Source organism: Kogia breviceps, chromosome 12 (assembly GCF_026419965.1).
Source record: "Kogia breviceps isolate mKogBre1 chromosome 12, mKogBre1 haplotype 1, whole genome shotgun sequence".
Lineage (NCBI taxonomy): Eukaryota > Metazoa > Chordata > Mammalia > Artiodactyla > Physeteridae > Kogia > Kogia breviceps.
The window spans coordinates 13832213-13852545 of NC_081321.1; the positions used below are offsets into that span (position 1 = coordinate 13832213).

Genomic DNA, 20333 nt, shown 5'->3' on the forward strand with positions numbered 1-20333 from the left:
TGTAATAAAAGTAGAGCTATGAATGGGGCAATCTTTACAGTATTCTAAATAGATATATTTCTGAGTTTGTGGACTTATGTATTTACTTAGATTTTAAACTGGAGAAGCAATATTAATTTCTAAGTTTGATGGTATCATGAGATTATAAGATATCTTTTCTATGATTTTTCCTAAGTAATATCACCCAATCACATAGCTTTGAATATCACCTATATACCAATGGCTTCCAATCCTGTTTTTCCAGTCTGGATACTTCTTCTAAATCCCAGACACATACACTCATCTGACTATCTGACCTAGCCCTTTGATAACTAATTGATATCTCAAACTGAACACGGCCATCACAGAACTTTTGCTTTTGCCTCACAACCTACAATGGCCTCCTCTCTCAGGTTTTACCATCTCTGTCCATAATGTCATCATATCCTAGGTTATCAGGTCCAAAATCCTGATACTCTCTTTCCCTCATACCTCTCTTCAAATCACCTGGTAAATCACCTTGTTGGCTCTGCCTCCTTAAAATATTTCAAATTCAGCCCTCTATCTCAGCTGCTGCCTCATGAATTCACCACCTAAATGATCATCATCACCTGGACTGCTACAATGTCTTCCCAAAGCATCTTCCACCTCCACTCTTGCACCATTAGTCTTTCCTCCACAGTAAAAAGTAAATCAAATTATGATATTATCCCAAGGAAAGCCCCTCCAATGGCTTCCCAATGCAACTAGAATAAATCCATTCTCCCTTCCATGGTCTCTAAGACCCTCATAAATGCATCCTGTATACCTCCTCAAACTCACCTCCCTTCATTCTCCATTTACTTGTTTCCACACACACTTGCTGTCTTTCTCTCATGTGAACATGCCAAGCACTGATTATTTCTTCTACTTAACATGTCCTTCCACTAGACCTGAAACTTCCTCTTTATCATCACTTAGACCACAACAATATCCTCTTGAGAAGCCTTTCCTGACCCTTCAATTAAAGTAACACCACAATTACCTTAGTTCATCTTCTCCATATGAATCAGTCCCTGGAAATATCGATTTGTTTATCTGCTTATTAGCTGCCTATTCTCATGAACAAATGACTGTAACAACTTTGAAAATCTTGCTCACCACTGTATCTTCAGCTGACTGGCTAAACTGAAGCTGAAACTAAACTGGTATTAACAGTATGATACATTGTAGAACGCAAAATTAATGGTGCAGCGTAGACTGTCTTTAATCTATGTAAATTGTCTGACATATAAGTATATATATTATCTATAAATGCCACATTATATAATTTATGTGTTGGTTTTCCTTATAGCACTGAGATATCTGAGAATTAATTTTAACCATATTATTTTAGAAACCCCAGATGTTCTGATTAGCTAAATAAGATGTTAAAAGTCTTCTTCACATGTTTTCCTATACGAAGTATCCAAATTGCTCAGGAAACTTCTGAGGGCCAATAACTGGGGAGAGGAGGTTGGCAGACAGGATTAGAAGGGAAGTGTATGATAATAATACATTGAATAAATTATACAACCACCCAAAAATTGGATATCCAAGATATGCATGAATCAAAATTCCTCTTCTCTATGTGTTTTTATAACATGCATAGCCTTCTTTTACCGTGAATTATCACCTACTGAGGTAGACAACACCAGGAACTTTCAAACGTCTTTAAAATGTAATGGATTTAAAAATCGAAATACCTTACGTATCCCCAAAGGTCACTTGGTCCCACTAATTGGTCAGATATCAAGTACGTATTATGTGAACTTGAAATAAAATAATCACTCAATGGATGAGTCATATCTTGATAAACACTTTCATACTTATTATTAAAGAGTAGACATTCAGATGAATCCATGTATCTCGTAAAACCTTCAAATGATATCTGGTGTGCTCGTTTAACTATGAAAATAAATAAAAAGAATGCAGAAATATCATTAGTAGCATATAAATTACATCTCACTTTAAAACTTAGTGGCAGAGTGTGTTTCTAGAATATTCATTTAGAATTAATATTAATACTATTTTTAATGTTTCTTTGGAAACAAATTTTTCTAAGGTTCTTATATTTAGTTCTTTTATATCAACATTCAAGTAGATTATATATTATTTAATCATCTCTGATTTTTAATATTTTAAAAATACATACAAGAAAAGTACATATGTCATAGATCCATTCATTTCTACAAGCTAAACATCTATGTAACCAGCATCAAGGTGAAAGAACAGAACAGAGCAGCACCCCAGAAGACCGCCTCCTGCTAACTTTCTAGCCTTCCTCCACCCACATCACACCCCCAAGTGTATTCAACGGTCTGACTTCTAGCAGCATAGATTCCGTTTTCCCTGGTTTTTGTGTTTTATATAAATGGACTCACACAATATGTATTTTTTTGTGACCGGTTTATTTTGCTTGACATTGTTTATAAGATTTATTCTTGTAGTTGCACACAGTTAGACATTTTTTATTCCCATTTTTGTACAGCTTTCTATTGTGTGAGTATACCACAATTTGTTTATCAATTCTATTCTTGATGGGCATTTAGATTATTTCCAGTTTGGGGTTATTATAAAAAGTTCTGCTATAAACAACCAGGACATGTCTTTTGGTGCAAATATGTACATGTTTCAGTTGGGTGCATGCCTATAAATGCAATTGCTGAGTCATTTGCATATTATCATCTTTAGCAAATGATCTCTGAACTTTTATACTCAGTATCATATAAACCAAAATTATCTATTTAAGCAGAACACTGGCTCTGGAATGAGACAGCTTGGGTTAAATCCATTTATTTGTTATATGAGGAGCCTGTTAATTAACTTCTCCCTATCTTTGGAATGGTGGTACAGTAAGTCCCCTACATACAAATCTTCAAGTTGCAACTTTCAAAGATGCAAACTTGCATTTGCACGTCCAATCACGTAAGTTAGTTCACGTGTCTGGCGTACATTGTCACATGCATGCATCCTCTACAAGTGGTTGTGCTTCTGTATACTTTACTGTACAGTACTGTATAAAGTAGTACAGTATCTTTACTTCAAGCCCAGGATGTCCAGAAGCAAGAGTAAAAGCAGCAGTGATGTAGCTGGTACTACTGTACTTTTCAAGGTACTGTACTGTAAGATTAAAAATGTTCTCTTTATTTTTTGTGTTTGTTTGTTTTTTATGTATTATTTGTGTGAAAAGTATTATAAACCTATTACAGTACAGTACTATATAGCCGATTGTGTTAGTTTGGTACCTAGGCTAACCTTGTTGGACTTACGAACAAATCGGACTTACAAATTCGCTCTCGGAACGGAACTTGTTCGTATGTAGGGGACTTACTGTAATCAGAACACCCATCCCTGCATACTAACTTTATATATTAGCTCTATAAAGGTTAGTTACTGTTGCTTTTGTTGTTGATTACTCAGTTTGCCTCAAATTAAAAGTTGGTGTGAGTATTCACTTTAGAATAGAGAGTGGTGATCCTTGGCAAAGAATTTTATTTCTGGGAATTTACACTACAGAAATAGAGCCTCAGACAAAGATGGATCTGCAAGAGTGCTCACACTAGCATTATTTATAAAAGCAAAATAAATGGGGTGAGGAAACAAATTAAATCTCAAGCTATGATACAATACTAAGCAGCTGTTACAAATAATGTATCAGAAAAAATATATATAGTGACATAAGTAAATATTTATGACATCATAAAAATGAAAAAGCCAGCATTCAAAATGCTCTTACAGTTTTGGTTTAAAAAATGAAAGCTAGGGCTTCCCTGGTGGCGCAGTGGTTGAGAGTCCGCCTGCCGATGCAGGGGACGCGGGTTCGTGCCCCGGTCTGGGAGGATCCCACGTGCCGCGGAGCGGCTGGGCCCGTGAGCCATGGCCGCTGGGCCTGCGCGTCCGGAGCCTGTGCTCCGCGATGGGAGAGGCCACAACGGTGAGAGGCCCGCGTATCACAAAAAAAAAAAAAAAAAAAAAAAAAAAAAAAAAAAAAAATGAAAGCTAGAAGAAAATACATAAAATGTTTACAGTCATGCAAACTATTTTAAAGTTATGCAAATTTAGAAACATGTGAGTGTATGGGGCAAAGGCATCATATATTGTAATAGTAATGATTTGCATGAATTTATTCTTCTTCCCAGTACAATTAGCAGTGATTGGTCTATAGCCCTTTTGAACTATTAACTAATTAAGTAACTATCTTTGGTAATGGAATAGAAAACAAACTCCTCTTATGCCTTTAAAAACTACCAGACTGAGATGAGAGTTAATCTCATGGATTTTTATTTTTAAAATAAAATGAGGTTTTCCTCATTTGGTATTGACATATGTCAAGTATCAGTGTGGGATGAGACTGAGAAACTTGGCAGCATTTGGGACTGTAAGATCATAATTCAAATTGATCTTAATAAGTCTCTAAAGTGATCAAGAGTATAATATTATGGTTAAAATACAAACACAATTCAAAGATGTCACTGGCACCATCCCATTATCCCTTTGTATCTTTTAATTTACCACCTGCAGGTAACAGTGGCAATTTTTGTTTTTGAATATTGACTGGAATAATGCTACTAAAAGTGCTTGTCTGTGAACTGGTTGTTTCCAGGTGGCAATGACATAAAGAGCTTGAACCAGAGCCTAAATCAATTCACTACTTTCTTAGAGAAAGTCTTTGCTATTGAAAGGAAAGAAGTCAGCTGGACTCATCAGATGTGCTTAGAGATGTACTTGTTTTACGTTCTGATGCAAGCTCTTTATCTTGTTGCAAACCTGCAAAGTTTTAATGGTGATCAGACCAAACTCTTACTAGCACTATCTTCAGTCTTACCACTATGATACTTAAAAGCCTCCAAGGTCTTTACGTGGCACTGAGTCATGAGCCAAAATCTTAATTATGGCCAACAAGACCAACATGACAATCCCTGTCCAAAAGCTTTTTGCTCTCATTCTCCAGGTTCCAACCACACTGTCCTCCTCTTGTTCCTCGATTCTCCAACTCAGGGCCAACACTTCTCTTCCCCCATTTCATCACATGTCTAGTTCTTTCTCACCACTTAAGTCTCAGCTCAAATATCGCATCCCCATCGAGGACTCTCCTAAACAACCAACCTATGGGGACATATGTATAACTGATTCACTTTGTTATAAAGCAGAAACTGACACACCATTGTAAAGCAATTACACTCTAATAAAGATGTTTAAAAAATAAACAACCAACCTGAGATAGACCTCGTGCTTGTCTACTCTCTATTTTATTTTTTTCACAGTACATAGCACTCTCTGAAATTATCCATTTGTATGTTTAATTATTTATTGTCAATCTCCCTCCAACCCCTATCAGGAGTACGAAACCTAGTTTGCCTTGTTCTTCACTGTATCCCCAGCTCCTAGAACCATACTCGGTGGCCACAGATAAATATTTGAATAAATTATGAATGTACGAGCCCATGAAGCAATAAGTCTTGTTTTGTTAGGACCCATATTATCATATGTTAAGCATTGGTGGCCATAAACCAGTTTTCAAAGGCAGAACTTGGGCTTTCCTATATCCCTTGTTGATAACTATTTTGAGCTATTCTATTAATTTCTGTAGGGTTAAACAGCATGCTTTAATAGTGTTTTTTGTGCATATTTTATTACATTATTATTTATTATTTTATTTAAAAATAAACATAAATTTAAAAATTGAAATATTTTAGCCAATGAAAGATGAGACAGAGATCAAAAACTATACGACAAAAAAATAAAAAACTATACGACAGCTCACTAGCCAAAATGGTCATTGAACTTAAACCAGATGACTGCATTCAAAAAATGAAAGAAAAGCAAAAATGTTTTAATGTTTATGAAATGTTATAGACAATTATGTGTATAAACAACAGGGAAATTAGTGATTTTATAATGTTTTATTCTTCCCTAGAATTGTTTTCATTTAGCTAATTTAATATTCATATATTTTTTCAATAAGATAGTGTATAAAAATGGAAAAGTGCCTGTACCTGGGTTTTTATCTTATTAATGAATATCAAGACCCTTTCTTCCATTAGAGTACTTGTAATAGAATCCTCATCTTGCTTTCCCTGCATAAGCTAATCTCTGAACACTTGAGAGATATACAGAAGCAGCTAAAAGAAAGGAACTGGACAATGAAAGAATGCCGCTGTTACACAACATAGCTTTCTAAAAGATACATCTGCTGTCTGTAAAATATGAAATTAAAACAGCCAACATATAATATTACCCATAAGAAATCTGACCCAGTCAAAAATTTGAATTTAATAAGTGCAATTCTTAAAAAATAGTTTGCATATAAATATTTGATAAAACTTTGAAATACAAGCATACCTTCTTCAATAGGCTCATATTTTTGAATGATCTCAGAAGCAATACTTTTATTAATGTCAAGTGTATACTGCTCTTGTGTCAAAAATTGGGCCAGATTCTTTTCAAAAATAAATTTCCGGTTTTCAGAATACGTGTTGAAAATCTCAATAATTTCTTCTCTGTGTGCAATAATTCGATAAATTTTTCTAAATTCTTCTATGGTGATTCTTCCTTGCTTCAGCCTGTCATTGTCCTACTAAAAAAAATGACTGGTGGGCTCACATTGTGAATATAATAAATACACAAAATGAAGACGTTAGAGCATTTGTGTAACATATATACCAACTTATACTGGAAAGAAGTTACATTGGATTCTTATTTCAGATAAAATACATAAAACTGCATGAAATGGTGCGGAAGTTGGGGAAAGGTTAGTGGATCATCACCACTTAAAACCCAGTGGCCAGAGCTGCCCAGTTTAAGTGAAGAAGTGTATCCTGCCCCTGGGAGAGTTAGAGCCCTTACGCAGTTCTTTACCTGGAAAGACTTGCCCGAATTCAGGCTAAGCTGCTAGAGATTCTTCCAGACTTAGGACATCCCAGAACCATTTGGATTTGCCTCAGACCTTCTCCTCACTGTGGTGATGACATATGCCATCCCATAGAGCTCATTATAGTCGGCTGTTTTGTCCCTGCTTAGTTGGTTTCCTCTATCAAAAGCTTTGTTTTGGGCACTTGGAAACTGAAATCTAGGACATGGGTCCATCACGAAGGGAAAACAGACCTGTGGTTTCAGATCTGCTCGGTCTGAATGGGAAAGGAAAGGTGATCCAGCAGGGGTGCAGGACTGCAGAGGGAAAGGTTGACTCTGAGAGATCATGGAACTTCCAGGGACGTGTGTCCTATAGAGTCAGAAATGTGAATCTAAATATCTGGAGGGGGATACAGGCTTGAGATGAACATGTTGGAGTTATTCCTGGGTGGATGTTTGTAAAGAAATGGTCAGAAATAAGAAGACCCTCTGTAAAAAACAAAACAAAACAGAAACAACCCGATAGCCATAGTTGGAATGGAAAGAAGTATGGGAGAAAATGAGGATTCTAGGTTATCTTTCAGTTACACATTTCATTTTTCTATTCTACTCTACTTGAGTAGCTTCTTGAAACCATCCAAACAGTATGTAACCCCATGTCATCAATAGGCATCCTGCACCATAAATGTCAGAATAAATCAGTCATTCAAGATCACTGTAAATATAGAAGCTGCAATAGGTGGTAATACTTTGAGGAGGTGGAATCTGCATAATCACTGAAGGAACTGGGAGAGGGACAAATGAGGTCAGTTTCTATGAGAAAGAGTAGCTTCACCTGGTTGTTCTGGAAAATACACATTTGAACTTTATGAGATAAGAGACAGGAAAGTGGGCTGGGTCCAGTTATTTAAAGTAACAGAATCACTGTGAGGTTCTGAGTAGGAAAATGACTAGCAAAGGAGAGGTTTAGTTGTGATTAGTTGTGCATTACCGATGGGAAGAGAAGGAGAACTGCAGGTAAGGGAAGAGAGGAGATGCCATCCAGGTGGGAGGTGGTGAGTAGAAACTAAAGAACAGGTGTCAGTAAAATTACGAAGAGAGAAGTCAGATGGATTCAACACATTAACATTTTAGATACATGAGGGAGAGAAGTCAAGAAAGTCTGGAGTTGGGGAGAGTTAGAATAACTAGTAGAATTAGAGTACAACTTACAAATAAAAAACTGAGGTATAGGAAGTGCACCTTAGAAGGACATTTAATTTCCAAAGAGGCTATTTATATTTTAATTTTCTCAATACATTGCAAAGTACTTAAGTACAAAACACAAATGTAAGTGCCTGAATTGACCCAAATTGCAGATTTGTAGGGCAGAGGCAGCAGAGAAATATCCTACCTCATCTCTCTGCCTTCGAACTCCCAATCCATTCTATACTGCTGCCAGATTTATCGTAAAATATGCAATATTTCCCTGCTCAAAAAATGTCAATGGCTACCCATTGCCTACAAAAGCAAGTCCAAATTCCACGGCCTACCAGTCAGGATTTTTATCATCTGGCCATAACTTGCGTTCCTACACTCAAGTTTTGGCTGCTTACCTTTGATTCTTCAACCACTTCTAGCAATGTGATCTATAAATATTGCTTTTCACTCCTCAAGGTCCAGCAAGAATGCCACCTCCACCATGGAATCTTTTATAAAAGCCCAAGTTAGAGTCTCTGTCTTCTCAGATTCCCTGTTAGCATTACCTAGGAAATTTATTATAATCTACTTCTAAAACAATAATTTCTGTATTTCTTTTCTCCTTAAAAGAGACATACAGTTTATTTTTTACAATCGCGGTTTCTAACAGAGTGCCATGCACATACTGTAGATTTAATAATGGTTGCTAACTGCTTAGAGAATTTGAAGACTTAAGGTTAGTCCTATAATAATATAAATTCTTGAAATTGAAGAGGATACTATTTCATACTCAGCAAAAATCAAGAGTGTAATCTAAGACTAGCTGTATGTATTGAAATGGCACATAATATTTCCTAAAAATAGCTGACATGCTACAAATTAAAGATAATAATAAAGCAATCAAAAAAAATTTAGTAAAGGATAAAAAAGAAACTTAGAGAACTGCTGCTCAAGCCATGACTCAATAATTAATTTTGTAAAAAGAAGTTTACAATATTTTGACAGGGTCATAAATTTATGTGTTCTTTACTCAAATTTTATAATAAAATTTCAGCTTAGAAAATAAATTCATGTCAGAATTTATGTCAGCTTCTTAGGAAATCAATGAATGTAACGTTAATTTTCTATATTTTTTTGAATGATCATGAAGTAGCTTCAACTAATATTTATCGAGTGCCTACTTTATGCCTAGCTTGGTACTAGGTACATTCACAAACGATATCTTATTTAACATTCAGAACCATCCTGCAAAATAACTATATTAGTATCCCCATTCTGCAGATTAAGACATTTGCTCAGAGATTTCTGGCTTGCCAAGTACTATACAACTAGAATCTAATAGATTGAACAATCTCCACATCCATTGAGCTTGCTAATGACAACAGCTGAGCATTTTTTTTGTGTGTGTGGCCACCAAAAACAAAAATTCATTATGATTCATTTTATTTGCTCTGGCTAAAATGTGTACCCTGAAGTGCGGAAAGATTAGCAACAAAAGTTAAAGCAAAAGAGTCAGATGTTTAAACTTAGTCTTCACCTTTCCAGAAAATTCAGTTAGCCAATACACTTTCCGTGAGCATACTACTTAATCAACACTTTAATGCATACATAGCAACTCAGCCTAAGGCAAAAATGTATTTTCTATTAGAGGGCCTAGGGGGATTATTTTAATAGAAGAGAATGATTTATCATAATCATCAGCCTTGTTTATATGTAATTTATGCTTCTAAAGTATTTGAGGTCATTTTAAAGGGTATTTTGAAGTATTCTAAGCAAACTCTGCCCCTCTAATTTCTATAATTAACATTGTTTTCATAGCTACTTTAAAAAGGTTTTGCTAAACAAAATAGACCTTCAGTCCTGCTACGTCCAAATAATCATAAACTTCAATTAATGAGCTATTTATTTACTTGTTATAACTGTTGAGCATTCTACATGACGCTTTTCAATATGGCATGCATTTTACTCAAGTGCATTTCAAACAGTTATCTCTATCTTGCAGATAATTCAAAGAAACTTGATAATCACTAAATAAGATTTTCAATGTTTCACATTTGATACAGATTTAGCATATTACTACCTCTATATTGTGTTGAATGTGAATTTCATTAAACCTGAAAGCACATAGCTGTTTCTCCCTTTGGGCAATACCACTGGGGGAAAATTCTATGTGTAAAGGTCTTTCACAGAAACTTGTGTTCTTCACTTGTGTAATAGACATGAATTGATTAAAATTCTGATAGCTTATTGCAGCACAAGCTACTTGGATTCATAGAAACTGCTCTGAATTCTTTGTCTTTTACTGCAGTCTCCTGAGAAGTACAGCTTTTCTTTTTTGAACCTCCTCTTCGTGGTTAGTAAACATGAGGGCTAAATCTTATTGAGAAAAATGCTTGTTGGGTCTGCTGTGTTTTTCTGCTTATTTTCTAAGCAGAGGCACCAACCACCTTTCTTCAGGACTAGCTCTTCAAGGATGTTTACGTAATGAAGAGATAGTATCTCCCTCCAGAGGAAAACTGCAGGTTTGTTTACTGTCCAGGATAATAATGATAAAGACAGCCTCCAGGGCAAAGATCAGACAGGCCTACAGCCCATAATAAAAGCTCTGGCTTTCTAAACTTGAGGTCCCTCTCAGGTAATGCCACCCACCACACGTGCACGTGTCACCTGATCCTCCTCACATCACACTTTGGGAACAGGGCTAGGAGAAATGGCACCAAAATGTTGATACTCTGGCAGTTGCTATTTTTGTGAGTGCCAAGCTGTCTTTTTTCTCTGAACTGGAAACCTGCGTCTGCCAACATCCCTAAAACTATATCAGGCTAGCTGAGTAGCTCGCAGGTAAGGTAACACAAGCTTCCCAGTTTGTATTAGTTGGTGACAATTTCAACCAGATTGTGTTATCTGGCTACTCACTTTCAAGAAACAAAATCATATTCAGGATGCCTATCTTCCTAACTCTCTGAGCCAGCCAGTCTAGTATTCTTGCCTGACTCGCCAAGAAATTTGCCATCTTCTTAGTGCAAAACTCAGCTATCACTTGGTTTTTTCTTTTTTTTTTTTCATGATCTCTCCCTTTGTCCTCTAGTGACAGACTTGATCCAGGTTCCCTTCCTACTAATTCTTCTTTTAACAAAAGAATTTATGGCTTGTCTGCTTTGAGGTGAGAAAAATGCAATTTTTCTGAAGATTGCCCATTCCTTCTATAAATCACTATCATCCAATCCATTTACCATTTCATCATTTGTATGATTTGATCTAATCAGATGACCAATCCTAATCTGATGTGAACATTCCTGCATTCTCAGCAGATTGTTCTAAACTAAGAACCTGGCATGATTTCAAATTTTATCAACAACTCACTTTATGTCTTACCTAAACTCTTTGTCTTGATTATAAATATATTTAGCATAATTAATTCTTAAGGGACTAATCTTTCATATGTATTTTCTTCAGAAAGCATCCAAGTAGTTATTGACATTTTCCAATATTGGATTAAATCCTTCCTAGGGTGGGATGTTCAGAGGGCGGATATTATCTCACCTTAAAAATATACTTCACATGAACAGTACTGTACCGAATATCTAATTTTTCAAGTAATTTCAGAGTTTTTTCTAGAGTAATTTTTCCATATTTAAAGTCTTCCCGAACCATGGACAAAAACCATGTACGAAGCACACCAAAAAAAGAAGTTAAGGAAATTCTCACAGAAAGTCATTAAGTACTTAAAATGACTAAAGAATATTTTACCTCTCTTCAGTTCAACGTTTTTATTTTCAGAGGAGAGTCTATCTCAGACTTAAATGAGAAAACAATTTTATGATAAATAATATTTTTTAAAAACTAAGTAGGCACTACTCTGTGGTAAAGGTATGAAAGGGTATAACAATAAAAATTACAGGAAAACAATAAAAATTAACATTTGAGAAATCAAGCTATTACTTGGGAAATACAGTCTATTTTCTGAAGACTTGAACTTGGGAGACAGCTGAACATCAACACTTGGTCTCTCTCAGCATTAGTTTCCTCATCTGAAAAGTGGTCAAATGAATACTTCCAGAAGGCGGGGGCATTAAATGAGTTCAAACCATGTCTGATATGATTATTACCACTACATTAGCCAAATGTCAGGCTACACGCATGCCCCCAAAAAGCAACATTTTAAGGACCATAAAAAAGAGTAAAAAAAAAATGCCATGGTGAGTGTCTTTTGGTATGAAAGAGAAGATGAAAATAATCAAACTTGCTTATTATCTACAGAGAAACTACAAAAATTAGAACACTTCAAATTGAAAAACAAAGGTTAAGAAGAATTAATACAACAGTCTATAAAATCATTAAAGGTACTGGTAAAAATTGTTCAACAAGACACTCAATTTCAGATTGTTAGAAATAACTGGAAACCCTTCAAACTAATGGCAATGACTTAATATGGCAAAGCTTGTGTTATTATAAGAAAAAGATACAGGAAGCTAGGGAAACTCAGAAAAGCTCAGGGCAGAAAGGGAAGGAAGCAGTTTTTGCTTAAATGAGAGAAACTTAAGTTCAGGATTCTTCAAAAAGAATGAGAAAAGAATCAAGGAAAGGGGATAAATCAAAAGAAAGAGGAAATAGGAACCGAAAGCACTCTGAGTGGATATTTGTTCTCCATATTTTCATGACCTGTAGTTCCGTTTCTCCCTGCTTAGAAGTTTCTCCCCATTATGAGTTGCCACAAGTTCCAAATATAATTAACTCTGCCCCTCTGCGGGAGAGGGATTTCTTGAAACTCATCCACTGATGCCAGTGCCCCTTTGCTAGAAAGAAAGCAGAAAACACAGTGGTTTGTTGCCTTTGTTCTTTGGAGTTAGCTCAACACTTAAATCCCACAGAAACCATATGTAACATGTGGTCTCTTCACTTCACTGCCCTTAAAACTTTCTGGTTTCTTGCTTATGTTCTGACCATTTCCAAACCCACAATGTTTATAAATGAGGCATCTCTTGCTGTCTGGCATTTTCCCATGAACTGCCATCATACCTCATTTTATTTTTACTATTTTGTTTAAACCCCTCAAACCTTTCAGCATAGCGTGCTTCCATTGGGTTGGGGACAGTTATTCTGAGGGCCTGATTATATATCAGTGCTATTGTGGTCCCCCAAAGGTGCAAAGGGTTGCCAGACACTCTCTAGAAACTCTGGGATGCTTCTCTAGATCCCTGACAACATATAACGCACACAGAGACATACTACTTTTGAAGAAGGCTGCTCTGGAGGCTAAGTTCTTAAAATCTTCAAAATTCTTATAGCTGGTTGGCTGGGCACCACACTGTCAGGTGACTAGCATGTTTTTCTTTTGGTCTGAACACCTAATGTGACATCATTGAAAGTTCCATACTTCATAGAGAAAGCTTCTTTATGACTTCATCAGGAGACTCAGAGCTTGCCAGACAACCTGTTTTCTCATGGTCAGACATGGTAATCTTAAGCTGAATGTGTAACACCTTGATGGGAAGGCTGTCCCATGGAATGTTTTCTCATCTTTGAACACTCTTTATTTCAGAAGCTCTGCTTCTGCTACAACCAAACATGTCACTTAGCGATCTGAGTAAGAAAGAGAAAGAAAAGGTAATTCTCAGACTGTTAATACAGGCTCCTCCAGGGGAATTTGTAAGTGCCTTTGATGATCTCTGTCTGCTTATCCGTGATGAAAAACTCATGCACCATCTAGGTGAGTGTGCAGGCCACCAACACTGCCAAAAATATTACGTCCCACTCTCCATAGATGGGAATGCGGTCCTCCTGTCTCACCACAATGTAGTGGGTGACTACCGATTTTTTGACTACCAGAGCAAACTTTCTTTCAAATTCGACCTGCTTCAAAACCAGTTAAAAGACATCCAAAGTCACGGCATCATTCAGAATGAGATGGAGTGCCTGAGGACTGTTGTTCTGTGCGCCTTAAAGCTGTATGTGAGTGACCACTATCCAAAGGGGAACTGCAATGTGCTGAGAAAAACGGTGAAAAACAAAGAGTTCTTGATCGCTTGCATTGAAGATCACAGCTACGAAACGGGAGATTACTGGAATGGCCTTTGGAAATCGAAATGGATTTTCCAAGTCAATCCATTTCTAACCCAGGTAACAGGGAGAATTTTTGTGCAAGCTCACTTCTTCAGGTGTGTCAACCTTCATGTCGAAATCTCCAAGGACCTGAAAGAAAGCTTGGAAGTAGTTAACCAAGCTCAACTGGCTCTAAATTTCGCGAGGCTTGTGGAAGAGCAAGAGAATAAATTTCAAGCTGCAGTCTTAGAAGAATTACAGGAGTTATCAAACGAAGCCTTAAGAAGAATTCTTCGAAGAGATCTTCCAGTCACCCGCACTCATATTGACTGGCAGAGGATACTCTCTGACTTGAATCTGGTGATGTACCCTAAATTAGGATACGTCATTTATTCAAGAAGTCTGTTATGCAACTGGATTATATAAAGGTTGCTCATGGTAACTGTCTTGACCTGATTACTTTGTTTCAGCGGGGCGGGGAGGGTGGCAGAGGTTATTTGCCTAAAGTTGAGAAGCCACTAGACATGCCTGTCACTTTGCAGATGCAAGTTTTGGGTTGTTTTGTTTTTGTTTCTTTGATGGGGGGATGGTTGGTCACATCACACAGCTTGTGGGAACTTGGTTCCCCGACCAGGGATTGAACCTGAGCCTTCGGCAGTGAAAGCACAGAGTCCTAAACCACTGGACCTCCAGGGAATTCCAGATGCAAGTTTAAATTAGGGACAAGTCTACCAAATCATTTTATTCAAGGAATATTTACCAGTAAGCCAAGAAAATGATGCTGGAAATGTATTTCATGGTAGGGACCATCATAAAGCCAGAAACACTTTTAGAACCTAAAATGGCTTTATAGAATGTGGCACCCCAGAAGTATTAATAGAGGTGGCCAGGGTTAAGGCTGTGTATGTGTGTGTGTTTGTGTGTGTGTGCGGGAATGACTTTTGACCTTCTTCGTAACTGGAGAAGGTATGCAAATGAAAGTCATTCTGCGAATGATACTTCACCTAACTCAGTTCAGTCCTACACCAATCCTGAGGGGGTAGATTTCAATAAGTAACATTAAGGTTGGATGTTCCATGAAACCAACAGATCTCAAAAGTCTAGCTCATATGAAGGACTATTGGACCCATAGCCACCACCCCCCCCCACACACACAATAATCTGGAATTACTCCAGTCCTCAGGCTTTTCTGATACCTAACATGGTCTTCGAAGAATCAACTGGAAAAGCTTGACTCCCAAGCTTATATAGTCCAGCTCTTGTGAAGTCATCACTACAAGCATATGTAAGTGCTTATTTCATGCTAGACCTTGTGCTAGATGATTTACACACAATTTTTCATCATTAGGCTGCTACTAGTAATAACCCCATTTTACATGAGAAGAATCTAAGACCTGAGTTGGTTACTTCACCCAGGCACATAGTAGGTGGTAGGTGTGACTACCTCTAACACTCTTAACCTCTAGGGTATTGCAGCTCTCTGTGGAGGCCTGTTTCCTTGAGACTTGTGAACTCTACCCTGCAATGACTTAAATGCCCTAGGCAAGCATTTCACCCAAAGGATAACCCCAAAGGAACTGGAACTGGTGGGCTGCTGTTTTCTAGCCAAGCTGTCCCCTATCACTAGTCCCAGCAATGTTACTGACCACTTGTGTCTGCTCTCAAAGAAATCCAAATCTAAACCTCTCTAATAAGACTGCAGTCAAGCAGCAGATGGGCCCCAGCCCCCAAATCCAACTTATCAGGGAAGCAAAGTGCTTTATAGTTTGGATCCACGCAATTGAAAAAAGGTCTAATTTTACTTAAAAAACATTGGAGCAAGTGTTTATTAAGGATCCTAGGCAAAAATGTCCTCAACTTGTAGATCTTAGAGAATCTCAGGAGGATTACCTAGGGTGTATCATTAAAACTATAACTTTCCAGTACCCATCCTCAGATTCTGATTTAATAGGTCAGAAAAATCTACATTTTAAACAATTATTGGTGATGATTCCAATGAGAGGGACTCTAGGACCACATTTTAAGATATATTGTTCTAGGGCTTCCCTGGTGGCGCAGTGGTTGAGAATCCGCCTGCTGATGCAGGGGTCACGGGTTCGTGCGCCGGTCCGGGAAGATCCCACATACCGCGGAGCGGCTGGTCCCGTGAGCCATGGCCGCTGAGGCTGCGCGTCCGGAGCCTGTGCTCCGCAACGGGAGAGACCACGACAGTGAGAGGCCCGCGTACCACAAAAAAAAAAAAAAAAAAAAAAAAAAGATATATTGTTCTAATCTTCAACTAACACACCTTTGATTTCTAGTAATTGAAATCATTTCCTATTGTCCATTAAAGGCCATTTCTACTACTTCACTGGGTTCACCATGCACAGACCAAGGACAGGCCTTCATCTGTCATGTCAAAAAGTTAAGAAAAATCTTTCTAAAGAAAAACAGCAAAGAAAATTGCTCTCATTGCCCTAAAATATACCCATCTGACAAATTCTTTTGCAAAAATTTGAATTGATATTATGGTTATATATGTGTTGATTTTCCAGATCATTCCAGAGTAAGGCTTAATGTTTTATGGAACAATCACAGAAGCATTTAACACCCACTTTAACACAGGGTTTTAAAAATATTTATTGGTATTTCTGGATATAAAAGTCACATGTGCAAATCATAGAAAATGCTTAAAGTATAAAGCATGTTGGCCAATTTCCTTCCATCCAATTTTATGGAATTGTTTTAAATATTAAGGGTATATAGCATATAAAAATTTATATCCTGTTCTTTTTATATAACCTCCTATATCATAAATATTGTCCCATATCATTAAAACCCCTTGAGCATATAATTTTAATTATTTACATGATATTCATGTACCAAGACAACCATTTCTCTATTCATGCATACTTAAAAATTTTAGCATTTTATTTTTTTATTAATTAGGCTATAGTATCTCTGTGCATAAAGCTTTGCTCACATTTTACATTATTTCCCTTAAGATAAATTCCCTATAATCACATGTTGAAAACATATGAACATATTAATGCTCTTAATACATATTGCCAAATTGCTTTCCAGAAAGATTTAACAATTTATAATCCAGTTGGTAGCATAAAAGTATCTAGCTCACCACAGTAATCCTGACAATACTGAATATCAAATTTTTTCTTTGATAGGCAACAAACCTTAAAACAAAATGAGTAAAAAAGGTATTTCACTAGCTTATGCTACCCTATACCTAAAAGCATTCCCACAACAATATTATTTGGTAGTTACTTTCTTTATATGGAGGCTGGCATAGCCAGGAAAATCTACAGTTACTACCTTTTCTCAGAACATTTATCACTCACACACACACACACACACACACACACACACACACACACACACACACTCTTATATTTAAACCTGTACTATGTGCCCAGGCATATACACACATACACACAAAATCCTTCAGATTCTGAAGACTCAGTGTGATATTTTTTTAATATTCCAGTATTCTCTCCCCCAATCCTATTTCCAGCTGGAATGTTAGCTCCATCAGAATCTGGACCTTGTCTATCCCAAGTATCCATCTAGTCCATTATTGTCTGTCATATGGTAGGTACTCAGTGAATTAATGAGCAAATGAACAAATAAATCATGTTAATAGATGCATAAAGCACGGTAGGCTTAATTAGCCTTAAGACTTTGTAAACCATAACTACTTGCTGTCTCTTTTTTTTTTTTTTTTTTTTTTTTTTTTTTTTTTTTTTTTTTTGTGATATGCGGGCCTCTCACTGCCGTGGCCTCTCCCGCCGCAGAGCACAGGCTCCGGACGCGCAGGCCCAGCGGCCACGGCCCACGGGCCCAGCCGCTCCGCGGCACGCGGGATCCCCCCGGACCGGGGCACGAACCCGCGCCCCCCGCTCCGGCAGGCGGACCCCCAACAACTGCGCCACCAGGGAAGCCCACTTGCTGTCTCTTTAGGAACGATGTATTCCTCTGCCGATTCCCAAGGCTGAGGTTGGGACTCTTCATTATAAGGCAGTTGATTGCATTCTGAAGCTGCTATTGGCTGCCTCCTGCTCTGATGAAAACCTTTGCTCTTTTCCCACTCCAAATGGAGAGAGATGTTTCCTCCAACAAGCTGAAGAAAATCAAGTTCTCCAAAAGTCATGTACAGTATTTTTTGTCAATTTTACATGATCCTCTGTCAAAGATTTTTTGCCCTTCCCTTTGGGGCACTAGTCCGGAGTGTTAGTCAAATGACCATCTCATGTTCTGCTCAGAGATCCGTGGAGCGGTGTACACCCTGCAACTTCCCCCTATGTCAGGGTGAGTCCCGGCTGTCCTGGGATATGCCTTAGCCTCAGGCTTGCCTTGAAGTTAAAACAGGCTTCAATCTTCCTTCTTTGTTGGGACCTTCACCACAGTGTACAAGACCCAACTACTCCCTTTGTTATGTGAAAACTGGGTTAGCCTCTTGGTGGGTATCAAGCCAATAGACACAACCAAGCCAAAGATCTGGATAAGGAAGGATTTCTTATTACTTTCAGCAATTAAGGAGAACACCAGGGATCCTTCCCAAAGCAGTGTCTCCCTGGACAGCAAAATTGGGAAGCTTTAAGCTAATGGTACATGCATATTCAAGAGGGGCTTGAGCAGAGGAGAATTCAGCATAGAATTGGGGCAGAGGTCCACTGAGTCCAAGCTTTAGTTGATTGAAGTAATGCCAGGAGGGTCAGAAAAGGTCAACCTCATCACCCCTTAGATTCCAGTTGATCTGATGGTTGAGGGGGGATTTAAATTCTGCAAACAGCTCTAGACTGTGCTTTAGGCTAGTCTTTACCATTGAAAGAGAACTGGGTGTCTAATAAGTTATCTTTGCGATTGTTACTTCTCTTGTCTGATAACAATCGCTTGTTTCGGCATTCTTTTGTTCCCTTAAGACAATGAATTGCTGGGCTTCCCTGGTGGCGCAGTGGTTGAGAGTCCGCCTGCAGATGCAGGGGACACGGGTTCGTGCCCCAGTCCAGGAAGATCCCACATGTCGCGGAGCGGCTGGGCCCGTGAGCCGTGCCCGCTGGGCCTGCGCGTCCGGAGCCTGTGCTCCGCAACGGGAGAGGCCACGACAGAGAGAGGCCCGCGTACCAAAAAAAGATAATGAATTGCTGAGACAAGGGCAAGCATGTGGCCAGGCTTAGATCACAAAATGCCTTAGGCAAAATATGACTTCTCTTATGTCAAGAAAGCTACACCTGGTTTTCTTTCCCCGGGGACCCCCTACCCTGTCTGCTTACAAAACCTACTTATCTCAACTCCACATCAGTCACTGATCTTTCATTCCTGATGAGCAATCAATTTATTCTTTTCTATTGACTCCCGTGACCTTCTTCATGATATGCTTTCAAATTTTTCTGCTCTACTCAAGCTCTACTTCATCATTCTTTCACTTAGTAAATGACTTTGTTCTTTACTAAGGAGACACATGCTTTCAAAAAGAGCTCCTACAGCTTCTTTTCTCTGCAATTAAAAACATATTTATTGTCTTCTCCTTCCAAAGAGTCACCAAAGCGTGTAAGTTCCTTTCTGAGACTAATTCTTCTTCCTGTGCACCTGATCCTAAATCCTTGATCTTCTGTCATCCAGGCTCTTGATTCATCAGCTATTTTTTATTCTTGACCCCTCACTTTCTTTATCCCCTCTTGGTTCCTCTCCTCTATAAGCAAACATACTCAGTTCCAATCATCCTAAAAAAATCTTCCCTACGAATCTCTCAGGTCCTTTCACCATGAAACTTCTCAAAAGATTATCCTATTCTTAATTTTTTTCTGCTTCCTTACCACTTAATATTTTCTTAAAGGAATGGATTTAATTAAGAGTCTTCTATGTTCTAGGCATTATACCAAGCAATTTCACCTGCCTCATTGAATCCTTATAAGAATCATACAACTGGGAATTATTTTTTACAGCTTAGGAAACTAAGAATATTCTTAAGTAATTTTGCCAAATTGATACAGTTAGCAAGTAACAGAACTGGGATTCCAGTTCAGGTCTGTCGCACTTCAGAACTCCTGCCCTTTACACCACATCGTGCTGCCTTAACTCTGCACCTTCTGCCTTCCAGTCCAACAGTATATTGAAAATCCATTCTCGAAAGTTTTCAATATCATCATTGTTCATTTCAATGACCTTCCGTCAGTTAGCATCATGGGAACTTGACTATTTCTTTATCCTGAAAAACTTTTCTTTCCTCAGTTGTAACTGCATCTTAGTATCCTCCTTCTCTGATT

At 37.9% G+C, this 20333-nt stretch overlaps 2 protein-coding genes across 2 annotated transcripts in view; one reads left to right on the forward strand and one right to left on the reverse strand.

The window, feature by feature from the left end:
- Positions 1-13112, reverse strand: part of PLCZ1 (phospholipase C zeta 1) — a 45322-nt gene extending 32210 nt beyond the window's left edge. Inside the window, exons 1-4 of the mRNA XM_059081578.1 lie at positions 13090-13112; positions 11575-11734; positions 6343-6574; positions 1704-1905 (exon numbers count right to left, since the gene is read on the reverse strand). Coding sequence (XP_058937561.1) covers positions 1704-1905; positions 6343-6574; positions 11575-11734; positions 13090-13112 — 617 coding nt within the window. The remainder of the gene's footprint in view (positions 1-1703; positions 1906-6342; positions 6575-11574; positions 11735-13089) is intronic.
- Positions 13113-13599: 487 nt separating this feature from the next.
- Positions 13600-14499, forward strand: CAPZA3 (capping actin protein of muscle Z-line subunit alpha 3). The gene has a single exon (XM_059082735.2). The coding sequence runs from the start codon at positions 13600-13602 to the stop codon at positions 14497-14499; it is 900 nt and encodes a 299-aa protein (XP_058938718.1).
- Positions 14500-20333: the final 5834 nt, after the last annotated feature.

What these genes read in the sequence shown, in the direction of transcription:
- CAPZA3 (XM_059082735.2), top strand. Translation starts at nt 13,600, where the DNA reads ATGTCACTTAGCGATCTGAGTAAGAAAGAGAAAGAAAAGGTAATTCTC.